Source organism: Salmo trutta, unplaced genomic scaffold (genome assembly GCF_901001165.1).
Source record: "Salmo trutta unplaced genomic scaffold, fSalTru1.1, whole genome shotgun sequence".
Taxonomy (NCBI): Eukaryota; Metazoa; Chordata; class Actinopteri; order Salmoniformes; family Salmonidae; genus Salmo; species Salmo trutta.
Window position 1 is genome coordinate 1,083,056 of NW_021823412.1, and position 13,183 is coordinate 1,096,238.

General features: G+C 43.9%; 1 protein-coding gene across 4 annotated transcripts in view; it reads left to right on the top strand.

Moving 5' to 3' along the window:
- The window catches only part of LOC115190785 (circadian locomoter output cycles protein kaput), a 41,578-nt gene that overhangs the window by 19,010 nt on the left and 9,385 nt on the right, over positions 1-13,183 (top strand). For 2 of the 4 annotated variants that reach the window (XM_029748853.1, XM_029748852.1), the window contains 9 exons: positions 2,762-2,844; positions 5,080-5,186; positions 5,296-5,443; positions 7,103-7,181; positions 7,988-8,138; positions 8,794-8,900; positions 9,284-9,367; positions 11,523-11,681; positions 12,836-13,057. In XM_029748853.1, coding sequence (XP_029604713.1) covers positions 2,762-2,844; positions 5,080-5,186; positions 5,296-5,443; positions 7,103-7,181; positions 7,988-8,138; positions 8,794-8,900; positions 9,284-9,367; positions 11,523-11,681; positions 12,836-13,057 — 1,140 coding nt within the window. The remainder of the gene's footprint in view (positions 1-2,761; positions 2,845-5,079; positions 5,187-5,295; positions 5,444-7,102; positions 7,182-7,987; positions 8,139-8,793; positions 8,901-9,283; positions 9,368-11,522; positions 11,682-12,835; positions 13,058-13,183) is intronic. The other 2 variants (XM_029748855.1, XM_029748854.1) reach the window with 2 other exon arrangements.

Here is a 13,183-nt window from a genome sequence, read left to right on the forward strand (position 1 = left end):
ACACACCCACACACCACACACACACACCCACACACCACACACACCACACACATACACCACACACACTTGCGCTGAGCAATTAGTGCTTCTTGAGGTCGGTTCGGTTTCGGTTCGATTAATGAAAAAATAATCCTGGTTTTCGATTTGAATTATTTATTTGTAAACATTAAATGCACTATGCATTATGTGGGTTGAATGCTGTAACAACACAGAATACAAGTCCCATGATGGTAGTGACGGCCCATTACTGCTAATCACTTATTAACCTTCAGATATTCACATTACTCTACTTTAATAAAATATTTCAGTTCTGTATATTACATTTGTTTTATTTGATGACTTTATTATTTCATTCCAAGTCATCGTCTCATCTCTATAGAGATGCTGTCTGACAAAAACACTATTTTAGTAGTTCTTCAAAGTAAATAAGGCATTATTTAATGACTGCTGAATACCAACTATCAATCACTTAGATCCTGTATTTCCAGGTAGAGATACCTCACGAAGAAACTGCTCTTGATCGCACGTTCTTCTCTCTTCTCTAGGCGTGCAAAGGATTATGGTCATTGTAGTTAATTACCATGTTTTCTGCACTAAACTATGTAGAATATTGGCCTGTTGAAAACTGAAACTCCCTACTTGTCACGTCCTGACCATAGAGAACTTGTATTTTTCAATGGTAGAGTAGGTCAGTGTAAGGTCTGTCGTCAGTAATGGACCAAGGCGCAGCGGGAATGTGGATACTCATATTTTTAACAAACTCGAGTAAAGCATCCACAGGAAAATAAACACGACAGGAACAGTTTTGCAGGCACACAAAACACAGTGCAAAAACAACTACCCACAACCCCAAAGAAAGACACACACCTGTTTATAGGACTCCCAATCAGAGGCAACTAGAACCACCTGCCTCCAATTGAGAGTCCAACAACCAATCTACACATAACACAAAAACCTCTGCCACGTCCTGACCAAAACGAATACAATTGCTCCCTCTGCTGGTCAGGATGTGTCAGTCAGGGCGTGACTGGGGGGGTTTTGTCTAGTTTATTTATTTCTATGTTGGTTCTAGTTTCTCTTTTATATGTTTTTTTTTGTTGTATGATTCCCAATTAGAGGCAGCTGGTCATCGTTGTCTCTAATTGGGGATCATATTTAAGTTGTTGTTTTTCCCACTAGTGTTTGTGGGAGATTATTTTTGAGTTAGTGTATGTTGCACCTCTTTGTCACTGTCTGTTGTTTTTGTTTATTAGTTTATTGTATGTCCTGCATAGTTTCACAGATAAATAAAGATGTGGAACGATACACACACTGCGCCTTGGTCTCATTCATACGACGACCGTGACACTACTATAACGCACAGTTCGGGCTTGATCTGATTTGTCTCTAGAAAAACTGCGCATTGAGCTCACATAAAAAAACTGAACAAAATGGAATTCAAATAATTGAACCAACGTTGGTCAGTTAGTTGTTTAAAAGCTCACAATTAACCAACATTTTGGTTAATCGCTCAGCACTTACACACAAACACACACACACACACACACACACACACACACACACACACACACACACACACACACACACACACACACACACACACACACACACAATGAAGTAACAGAAAGTTGATGGTCAAGCCTATTTAACAAACAGTATTAAACACAACAAAGCTACACCTGCATATACATATTTTCTATATTATATACACTCACCGGACAGTTTATTAGGTACACCACCCTGTTCACTAAAATGGATCACTCCTACAGACAGTGAGTCACGTGACAGGGGCTTGCTATATAAACCAGGCAGACAGGCTTCAAGGCATTCAGTTACTGTTGTATTGAACATTAGAATGGGCAAAACGAGTGACCTAAGAGGCTTTGCGGTATGATCGTCGGTGCCAGGCGCCGGATCTAGTATCTCAGAAATGGACGTACTCCTGGGCTTTTTCACAACAGTGTCTAGCGTTTACCGAGAATGGAGCGACAAACAAAAAAACGTCCAGTCAGCGGCAGTCCTTTGGGTGAAAACAGCTCGTTGATGAGAGAGGTCGAAGGAGAATGTCAGGAATTGTGCGAGCTAACAGACGGGCCAAAAACAAGCAAATGACTTAGGCAGAACAACAGTGGTGTGCAGAACGGCATCTCAGAACGCACAGCTCGTTGGTCCTTGTCAAGGACGGGCTATTGCAGCAGACGACCAAATCAAATCAAATGTATTTATAAAGCCCTTCTTACATCAGCTGATATCTCAAAGTGCTGTACAGTTTCTCTAGATGGATTCTTCACAGTCATAATAACAGCCTAAAACCCCAAACAGCAAGCAATGCAGGTGTAGAAGCACGGTGGCTAGGAAAAACTCCCTAGGAAAAACTCCCTAGAAAGGCCAGAACCTAGGAAGAAACCTAGAGAGGAACCAGACCACACCGGGTTCCACTCCTATCAGCTATAAACAAGAAGAAGCGGCTCCAGTGGGCACGTGAGGATGAACACTGGACAATTGAGGAGTGGAAAAACATTGACAACTGCGTGATGGCTGTGGAACGTTTCAGACACCTTGTAGAATCCATGTCCCGAAGAATTCAGGCTGTTCTGGAGGCAAATTGGGTGTATATTGAGTGTATATTGAGTGTATATTGAGTGTATATTGTATACTGAGTGTATATTGTATACTGAGTGTATATTGTCTATCTATATTCAATCATCTATATTATATGTAATATATATTGATATCTATCTTGTTGTCTATCCCTCCATAGGAGATGTGTACAGTGGCGGAGCCCAATGAAGAGTTCACCTCCCGACACAGCCTGGAGTGGAAGTTCTTATTCCTAGACCACAGGTAACACAGTCTGTAGTAGAAGTTGTTATTCCTAGACCACAGGTAACAGTCTGTAGTAGAAGTTATTATTCCTAGACCACAGGTAACACAGTCTGTAGTAGAAGTTATTATTCCTAGACCACAGGTAACAGTCTGTAGTTGAAGTTCTTATTCCTAGACCACAGGTAACAGTCTGTAGTAGAAGTTGTTATTCCTAGACCACAGGTAACACAGTCTGTAGTAGAAGTTGTTATTCCTAGACCACAGGTAACACAGTCTGTAGTAGAAGTTGTTATTCCTAGACCACAGGTAACAGTCTGTAGTAGAAGTTCTTATTCCTAGACCACAGGTAACACAGTCTGTAGTAGAAGTTGTTATTCCTAGACCACAGGTAACACAGTCTGTAGTAGAAGTTGTTATTCCTAGACCACAGGTAACACAGTCTGTAGTAGAAGTTGTTATTCCTAGACCACAGGTAACAGTCTGTAGTAGAAGTTGTTATTCCTAGACCACAGGTAACAGTCTGTAGTAGAAGTTATTATTCACAGGTAATTCATTCTGTATAATTAGATGGTTTCACCATTAAAGTTCACCACTCATTGTCCTCAGTTGACCTGACATACCACACACACACACACACACACACACACACACACACACACACACACACACACACACACACACACACACACACACACACACACACACACACACACACACACACACACACACACAGTCTTGTACAGCTAACCTTGTGGGGACACACAATTCAGTCCCATTCAAAATCCTATTTTCCCTAACCCGTACTCTTACCCTAACCTTAACCCAAAAACCTAACCTTAAACCTAACCCAAGCTCTTAACACTAAAACTAACCCTAGCTACTAACCTTAAAACTAACCCTAGCTCCTAACCCTAGCTACTAACCTTAAACCTAACCCTAGCTCCTAACCTTAAACCTAACCCTAGCTACTAACCTTAAACCTAACCCTAGCTCCTAACCTTAAACCTAACCCTAGCTCCTAACTTTAAACCTAACCCTAGCTCCTAACCTTAAACCTAACCCTAGCTCCTAACCTTAAACCTAACCCTAGCTACTAACCTTAAACCTAACCCTAGCTCCTAACCTTAAAACTAACCCTAGCTCCTAACCCTAAAACTAACCCTAGCTCCTAACCCTAGCTACTAACCTTAAACCTAACCCTAGCTCCTAACCTTAAAACTAACCCTAGCTCCTAACCCTAGCTACTAACCTTAAACCTAACCCTAGCTCCTAACCCTAAAACTAACCCTAGCTCCTAACCCTAGCTACTAACCTTAAAACTAACCCTAGCTACTAACCCTAAACCTAACCCTAGCTCCTAACCCTAGCTCCTAACCTTAAAACTAACCCTAGCTACTAACCCTAAACCTAACCCTAGCTCCTAACCCTAGCTCCTAACCCTAAAACTAACCCTAGCTCCTAACCCTAAAACTAACCCTAGCTACTAACCTTAAACCTAACCCTAGCTCCTAACCCTAAAACTAACCCTAGCTCCTAACCCTAAAACTAACCCTAGCTCCTAACCCTAAACCTAACCCTAGCTCCTAACCCTAAAACTAACCCTAGCTACTAACCCTAAAACTAACCCTAGCTACTAACCTTAAAACTAACCCTAGCTACTAACCCTAGCTCCTAACCCTAGCTCCTAACCCTAAAACTAACCCTAGCTCCTAACCCTAAAACTAACCCTAGCTCCTAACCCTAAAACTAACCCTAGCTCCTAACCCTAACCCTAGCTCCTAACCCTAGCTCCTAACCCTAGCTCCTAACCCTAGCTCCTAACCCTAACCCTAGCTCCTAACCCTAGCTCCTAACCCTAGCTCCTAACCCTAAAACTAACCCTAGCTCCTAACCCTAAAACTAACCCTAGCTCCTAACCCTAGCTCCTAACCCTAGCTCCTAACCCTAAAACTAACCCTAAAACTAACCCTAGCTCCTAACCCTAACCCTAGCTCCTAACCCTAGCTCCTAACCCTAGCTCCTAACCTTAACGTAATCCTAACACTAATGCTAACCTTAACCCTAAACCCCCTAGAAATAGCATTTGACCTTGGGGGAACAGCAAAATGTCCCCAGTTGGTCAAAGTTTTGTTTGTTTACTATTCTTGTGGGGACTTCAGTTATCAGTTAAACACATCCACACACACACATCCTCAAGTGGTATTATGTTAATAAGCAGGCTGGGTAACTGATTATTTCATTTCCTCCCTCCAGGGCTCCACCAATCATAGGCTACCTTCCATTTGAGGTTCTGGGGACGTCGGGGTACGACTACTATCATGTAGACGACCTGGAGACACTGGCCAAGTGTCACGAACACTGTGAGTTACACACACACACACACACACACACACACACACACACACACACACACACACACACACACACACACACACACACTCTGACCGCCTCTCTCTCCTCTCTGTCTAGTGATGCAGTATGGTAAAGGGAAGTCGTGTTACTACAGGTTCCTGACTAAAGGTCAACAGTGGATCTGGCTCCAGACTCATTACTACATCACCTATCACCAGTGGAACTCCAGGCCTGAGTTCATCGTCTGCACACACACCGTCGTCAGGTAGGGAGACCATACACACACCGTCGTCAGGTAGGGAGAACATACACACACCGTCGTCAGGTAGGGAGACCATACACACACCGTCGTCAGGTAGGGAGACCATACACACACCGTCGTCAGGTAGGGAGACCATACACACAATGGTCGTCAGGTAGGGAGAACATACACACACCGTCGTCAGGTAGGGAGACCATACACACACCGTCGTCAGGTAGGGAGACCATACACACACCGTCGTCAGGTAGGGAGACCATACACACAATGGTCGTCAGGTAGGGAGAATATACACACACCGTCGTCAGGTAGGGAGACCATACACACACCGTCGTCAGGTAGGGAGAACATACACACACCGTCGTCAGGTAGGGAGAACATACACACACCGTCGTCAGGTAGGGAGAACATACACACACACCGTCGTCAGGTAGGGAGAACATACACACACCGTCGTCAGGTAGGGAGAACATACACACACCGTCGTCAGGTAGGGAGAACATACACACACCGTCGTCAGGTAGGGAGAACATACACACACCGTCGTCAGGTAGGGAGAACATACACACACCGTCGTCAGGTAGGGAGAACATACACACACCGTCGTCAGGTAGGGAGAACATACACACACCGTCGTCAGGTAGGGAGAACATACACACACCGTCGTCAGGTAGGGAGAACACACACACAACGTCGTCAGGTAGGGAGAACATACACACACCGTCGTCAGGTAGGGAGAACATACACACACCGTCGTCAGGTAGGGAGAACACACAACGTCGTGTGTAGCTATGGAGAGGTGACTTGTTCTGTTCTCTGTGTAACTATGGAGAGGTGACTTGTTCTGTTCTCTGTGTAGCTATGGAGAGGTGACTTGTTCTGTTCTCTGTGTAACTATGGAGAGGTGACTTGTTCTGTTCTCTGTGTAGCTATGGAGAGGTGACTTGTTCTGTTCTCTGTGTAGCTATGGAGAGGTGACTTGTTCTGTCTCTCTGTGTAGCTATGGAGAGGTGACTTGTTCTGTTCTCTGTGTAGCTATGGAGAGGTGACTTGTTCTGTTGTCTGTGTAACTATGGAGAGATGACTTGTTCTGTTCTCTGTGTAGCTATGGAGAGGTGACTTGTTCTGTTGTCTGTGTAACTATGGAGAGGTGACTTGTTCTGTTATCTGTGTAACTATGGAGAGGTGACTTGTTCTGTTCTCTGTGTAGCTATGGAGAGGTGACTTGTTCTGTTCTCTGTGTAACTATGGAGAGGTGACTTGTTCTGTTCTCTGTGTAGCTATGGAGAGGTGACTTGTTCTGTTCTCTGTGTAGCTATGGAGAGGTGACTTGTTCTGTTCTCTGTGTAGCTATGCGGAGGTGACTTGTTCTGTTCTCTGTGTAACTATGGAGAGGTGACTTGTTCTGTTCTCTGTGTAGCTATGGAGAGATGACTTGTTCTGTTCTCTGTGTAACTATGGAGAGGTGACTTGTTCTGTTTTCTGTGTAGCTATGGAGAGGTGACTTGTTCTGTTGTCTGTGTAGCTATGGAGAGGTGACTAGTTCTGTTCTCTGTGTAACTATGGAGAGGAGACTTGTTCTGTTCTCTGTGTAGCTATGGAGAGGTGACTTGTTCTGTTCTCTGTGTAACTATGGAGAGGTGACTTGTTCTGTTCTCTGTGTAGCTATGCGGAGGTGAGGGCAGAGCAGCGTAGAGAGCTGGGTATCATTGAAGAGCCCCCCCCTGAGGTAACTGTGGACAAGGTGAGACACATTACTTGTGTTGTTGTTGCTTTGCTCACCATATTGATGTGGGGTTTCCCTCTTTCTTATTAATGTAACTATGACTGTCTAAGTGGTAGCTATCTATCTGTTATTAATATAACTATGACTGTCTACGTGGTAGCTATCTATCTGTTATTAATGTAACTATGACTGTCTAAGTGGTAGCTATCTATCTGTTATTAATATAACTATGACTGTCTAAGTGGTAGCTATCTATCTGTTATTAATATAACTATGACTGTCTAAGTGGTAGCTATCTATCTGTTATTAATATAACTATGACTGTCTAAGTGATATCTATCTATCTGTTATTAATATAACTATGACTGTCTAAGTGGTAGCTTTCTATCTGTTATTAATATAACTATTACTGTCTAAGTGGTAGCTTTCTATCTGTTATTAATATAACTATGACTGTCTAAGTGGTAGCTTTCTATCTGTTATTAATATAACTATTACTGTCTAAGTGGTAGCTATCTATCTGTTATTAATATAACTATGACTGTCTAAGTGATATCTATCTATCTGTTATTAATATAACTATGACTGTCTAAGTGGTAGCTATCTATCTGTTATTAATATAACTATGACTGTCTAAGTGGTAGCTATCTATCTGTTATTAATATCACTATGACTGTCTAAGTGGTAGCTATCTATCTGTTATTAATATAACTATTACTGTCTACGTGGTAACTATCTATCTGTTATTAATATAACTATGACTGTCTAAGTGGTAGCTATCTATCTACCTCCATTGTGATTTGTCTCCTCTCTGCTCCCTCTAGCAGAGTCAAGACAGTGGATCTGAGTCTCAGCTCAACACAGTTTCCAGCCTGAAAGAGGCACTGGAACGCTTTGATCGTAGCCACACCCCCTCCTCCACCTCTCTGTCCTCACACAAGACCTCCTCACAGCTCTCAGACAACACCTGTACCTGTAAGAGAACACACACACAAACACACACACACACATCTCAGACCACACACACACACACACACACACACGCACACACACATCTCAGACCACACACACACACACACACACACACACATCTCAGACCACTCACACACACATCTCAGACCACACACACACACACACACACACACACACACACACACACACACACACACACACGCACGCACGCACGCACGCACGCACACACACATCTCAGACCACACACACACACACACACACACACACACACACACACACACACACACACACACACACACACACGCACACACACATCTCAGACCACACACACACACACACACACACACACACACACATACACACACACACACACACACACACATCTCAGACCACTCACACACACATCTCAGACCACTCACACACACATCTCAGACCACTCACACACACATCTCAGACCACTCACACACACATCTCAGACTACTCACACACACACACACATCTCAGACCACTCACACACACATCTCAGACCACTCACACACACACACACACACACACACACACACATCTCAGACCACTCACACACACACACACACACACACATCTCAGACCACTCACACATTGGTATCTCTGACTATAATTGGATCTCTCATCTCCATAGCAACAGCCTCCAAGCTCCACATGGACATGGCCACGCCCCCTCGTCAGTCACATGCTGCCTCCACCATCGAGATGACATCACAGAGACGCTCCTCCATCAGCAGCCAGGTGAGATCTGATTGGTCAGAATGCGACTGGACAGAAAGTGATTGGAAAAGAACCCCAAAAAATAAGCAAGTTTGTTTTGATTGGGCGGTTGGGTGAGTCCAACAGGTGCTATTAAAATACATAATGAATTGAATCTGTTGTGGAGGAACAGGAGATGACCAGAGCCAATTCAGCCTGAGAAGAATCTAAATTGAATCAACTCTGAATCAACTGCAACTGAATCAAACTCACACTGTATCCTTATCTGTTGTCTGTGTGTGTGTGTGTGTGTGTGTGTGTGTGTGTGTGTGTGTGTGTGTGTGTGTGTGTGTGTGTGTGTGTGTGTGTGTGTGTGTGTGTGTGTGTGTGTGTGTGTGTGTGTGTGTGTGTGTGTGTGTGTGTAGTCTATGAGTTCTCAGACCACGGGACACAGTGTTGCTCCCGTCCATCCTGTGATACAACAACCCCAACTACAGCCAGACGTACAAGTGAGAAACACTATCTATCTACCCTATTCACCTGGTACCCATCTATCCAAGGTTACAGCCCTAATGGAACCCTTTTCCCTATATAGTGCACTACTTTTGACTTAGCCCTATGGAGCCTGGTGAAAAGTAGTGTACTAAATAGTGAATATGGCGCTTATTTGGGACACTATGCTAAAGTGTGACGATCCTCCAGCCATTCAGTACTAGTATGTCAGACATCAGAACCTCTCTACAGCCATTCAGTACTAGTATGTCAGACAGCAGAACCTCTCTACAGCCATTCAGTACTAGTATGTTAGACATCAGAACCTCTCTACAGCCATTCAGACAGCAGAACCTCTCTACAGCCATTCAGACAGCAGAACCTCTCTACAGCCATTCAGTACTAGTATGACAGACATCAGAACCTCTCTACAGCCATTCAGTACTAGTATGTCAGACATCAGAACCTCCCTACAGCCATTCAGTACTAGTATGTCAGACATCAGAACCTCTCTACAGCCATTCAGTACTAGTATGACAGACATCAGAACCTCTCTACAGCCATTCAGTACTAGTATGTCAGACATCAGAACCTCTCTACAGCCATTCAGACATCAGAACCTCTCTACAGCCATTCAGTACTAGTATGTCAGACAGCAGAACCTCCCTACAGCCATTCAGACATCAGAACCTCTCTACAGCCATTCAGTACTAGTATGTCAGACAGCAGAACCTCCCTACAGCCATTCAGACATCAGAACCTCTCTACAGCCATTCAGTACTAGTATGTTAGACAGCAGAACCTCTCTACAGCCATTCAGTACTAGTATGTCAGACAGCAGAACCTATCTACAGCCATTCAATACTAGTATGTCAGACATCAGAACCTCTCTACAGCCATTCAGTACTAGTATGTTAGATATCAGAACCTCTCTACAGCCATTCAGTACTAGTATGTCAGACATCAGAACCTCTCTACAGCCATTCAGTACTAGTATGTCAGACATCAGAACCTCCCTACAGCCATTCAGTTCTAGTATGTCAGACAGCAGAACCTCTCTACAGCCATTCAGTACTAGTATGTCAGACATCAGAACCTCCCTACAGCCATTCAGTTCTAGTATGTCAGACATCAGAACCTCTCTACAGCCATTCAGACATCAGAACCTCCCTACATCCATTCAGTACTAGTATGTCAGACATCAGAATCTCTCTACAGCCATTCAGTACTAGTATGTCAGACATCAGAACCTCTCTACAGCCATTCAGTACTAGTATGTCAGACATCAGAACCTCCCTACAGCCATTCAGTACTAGTATGTCAGACATCAGAACCTCTCTACAGCCATTCAGACAGCAGAACCTCTCTACAGCCATTCAGTACTAGTATGTCAGACATCAGAACCTCTCTACAGCCATTCAGACAGCAGAACCTCTCTACAGCCATTCAGTACTAGTATGTTAGACATCAGAACCTCTCTACAGCCATTCAGACAGCAGAACCTCTCTACAGCCATTCAGTACTAGTATGTCAGACAGCAGAACCTCCCTACAGCCATTCAGACATCAGAACCTCCCTACAGCCATTCAGTTCTAGTATGTCAGACAGCAGAACCTCCCTACAGCCATTCAGTACTAGTATGTCAGACAGCAGAACCTCCCTACAGCCATTCAGTACTAGTATGTTAGACATCAGAACCTCTCTACAGCCATTCAGTTCTAGTATGACAGACAGCAGAACCTCTCTACAGCCATTCAGTACTAGTATGTCAGACATCAGAACCTCTCTACAGCCATTCAGTACTAGTATGTCAGACTGCAGAACCTCTCTACAGCCATTCAGTACTAGTATGTCAGACATCAGAACCTCCCTACAGCCATTCAGACATCAGAACCTCTCTACAGCCATTCAGTACTAGTATGTCAGACAGCAGAACCTCCCTACAGCCATTCAGTACTAGTATGTCAGACATCAGAACCTCCCTACAGCCATTCAGTACTAGTATGTCAGACTGCAGAACCTCCCTACAGCCATTCAGTACTAGTATGTCAGACAGCAGAACCTATTGTAGCCTGACACTGCTTGCTGGTCATATAACATGGTGGGAACCATCTTTCTCCCTCTGTTTCCCTCTCTCTCTCTTCCCCCATTACTCCCCCCTCCAACCCCAAGCCGGTGCTGGAGTTCTCAGCCCAGGTGAATGCTATGCAGCACCTAAAGGACCAGCTAGAGCAGAGGACCAGGATGATTCAGGCCAACATCCAGAGACAGCAGGATGAACTCAGAGCCATACAGGACCAACTACACAGAGTACAGCCCCCAGCCATACAGGTAGAAGTATATAGACCCTATACAGGTAGGAGATATATAGACCTCATACAGGTAGGATATATATAGACCTCATACAGGTAGGAGTATATAGACCCCATACAGGTAGGAGTATATAGACCTCATACAGGTAGAGGATATATAGACCCCATACAGGTAGGATATATATATAGACCTCGTACAGGTAGGATATATAGACCCCATACAGGTAGGATATATATAGACCTCATACAGGTAGGAGATATATTGACCCCATACAGGTAGGAGATATATAGACCCCATACAGGTAGGAGTATATATAGTCCCCATACAGGTAGGCTATATATTGACCCCATATAGGACCAACTACACAGAGCACAGCCTTCAGCCATACAGGTAGGAGGTATATCGTCCCCATACAGGTAGGATATATATTGACCCCATATAGGACCGACTACACAGAGCACAGCCTTCAGCCATACTGGTAGGAGATATATAGACCCCACACAGGTAGGATATATATATAGACCCCATACAGGTAGGATAGAAATAGACCCCATACAGGTAGGAGGTATATAGACCCCATACAGGTAGGATAGAAATAGACCCCATACAGGTAGGAGGTATATAGACCCCATACAGGTAGGATGTATATATTGACCCCATATAGGACCAACTACACAGAGCACAGCCTTCAGCCATACAGGTAGGATATATATAGACCCCATACAGGTAGGAGATATATAGACCCCATACAGGTAGGATAATATAGACCCAATACAGGTAGGATAATATAAACCCCATACAGGTAGGATATATAGACCCCATACAGGTAGGAGATATATAGACCCCATACAGGTAGGATATATATAGACCCCATACAGGTAGGATAATATAGACCCCATACAGGTAGGATATATATAGACCCCATACAGGTAGGAGATATAGTGACCCCATACAGGTAGGATAGATATAGACCCCATACAGGTAGGATAGATATAGACCCCATACAGGTAGGATACATATTGACCCCATATAGGACCAACTACACAGAGCACAGCCTTCAGTCATACAGGTAGACTATATACACAGACAGACAGATCTGCACAGACACACACAGAAATAAACACGCACACAGAGACCCGTATGATTGACAACTGTTGTTTCCGTGGTGATAGATGTTCATGCAGCAGCCTGGCGGAGCGTTGAATGTCCAGCTGCCTCAGGTGGAGGTGGTGCCACAGGGAGCAGTTCTGACCAATCAGGTGCAGCAGACTGTCCTAAACCGCGCCCATACAGGAAGTCAGCTCACCATTCAGCAGCAGCAGACACCTCCCCCTCAACAGAACCTTCAACTGCAGCAAAACAACTCTCTCGCTCAGGTATTCAGCCAAGCATTGGTATGTTATGTTCATATTATCTTTATAAAACATTATGTTGGGTTGTTTTTTAAATTTTATGTTATGGTGTCTTATGTGTATTATATGTTATGTTATTTAGTAGTTATGTTATTTAGTTGATATGTT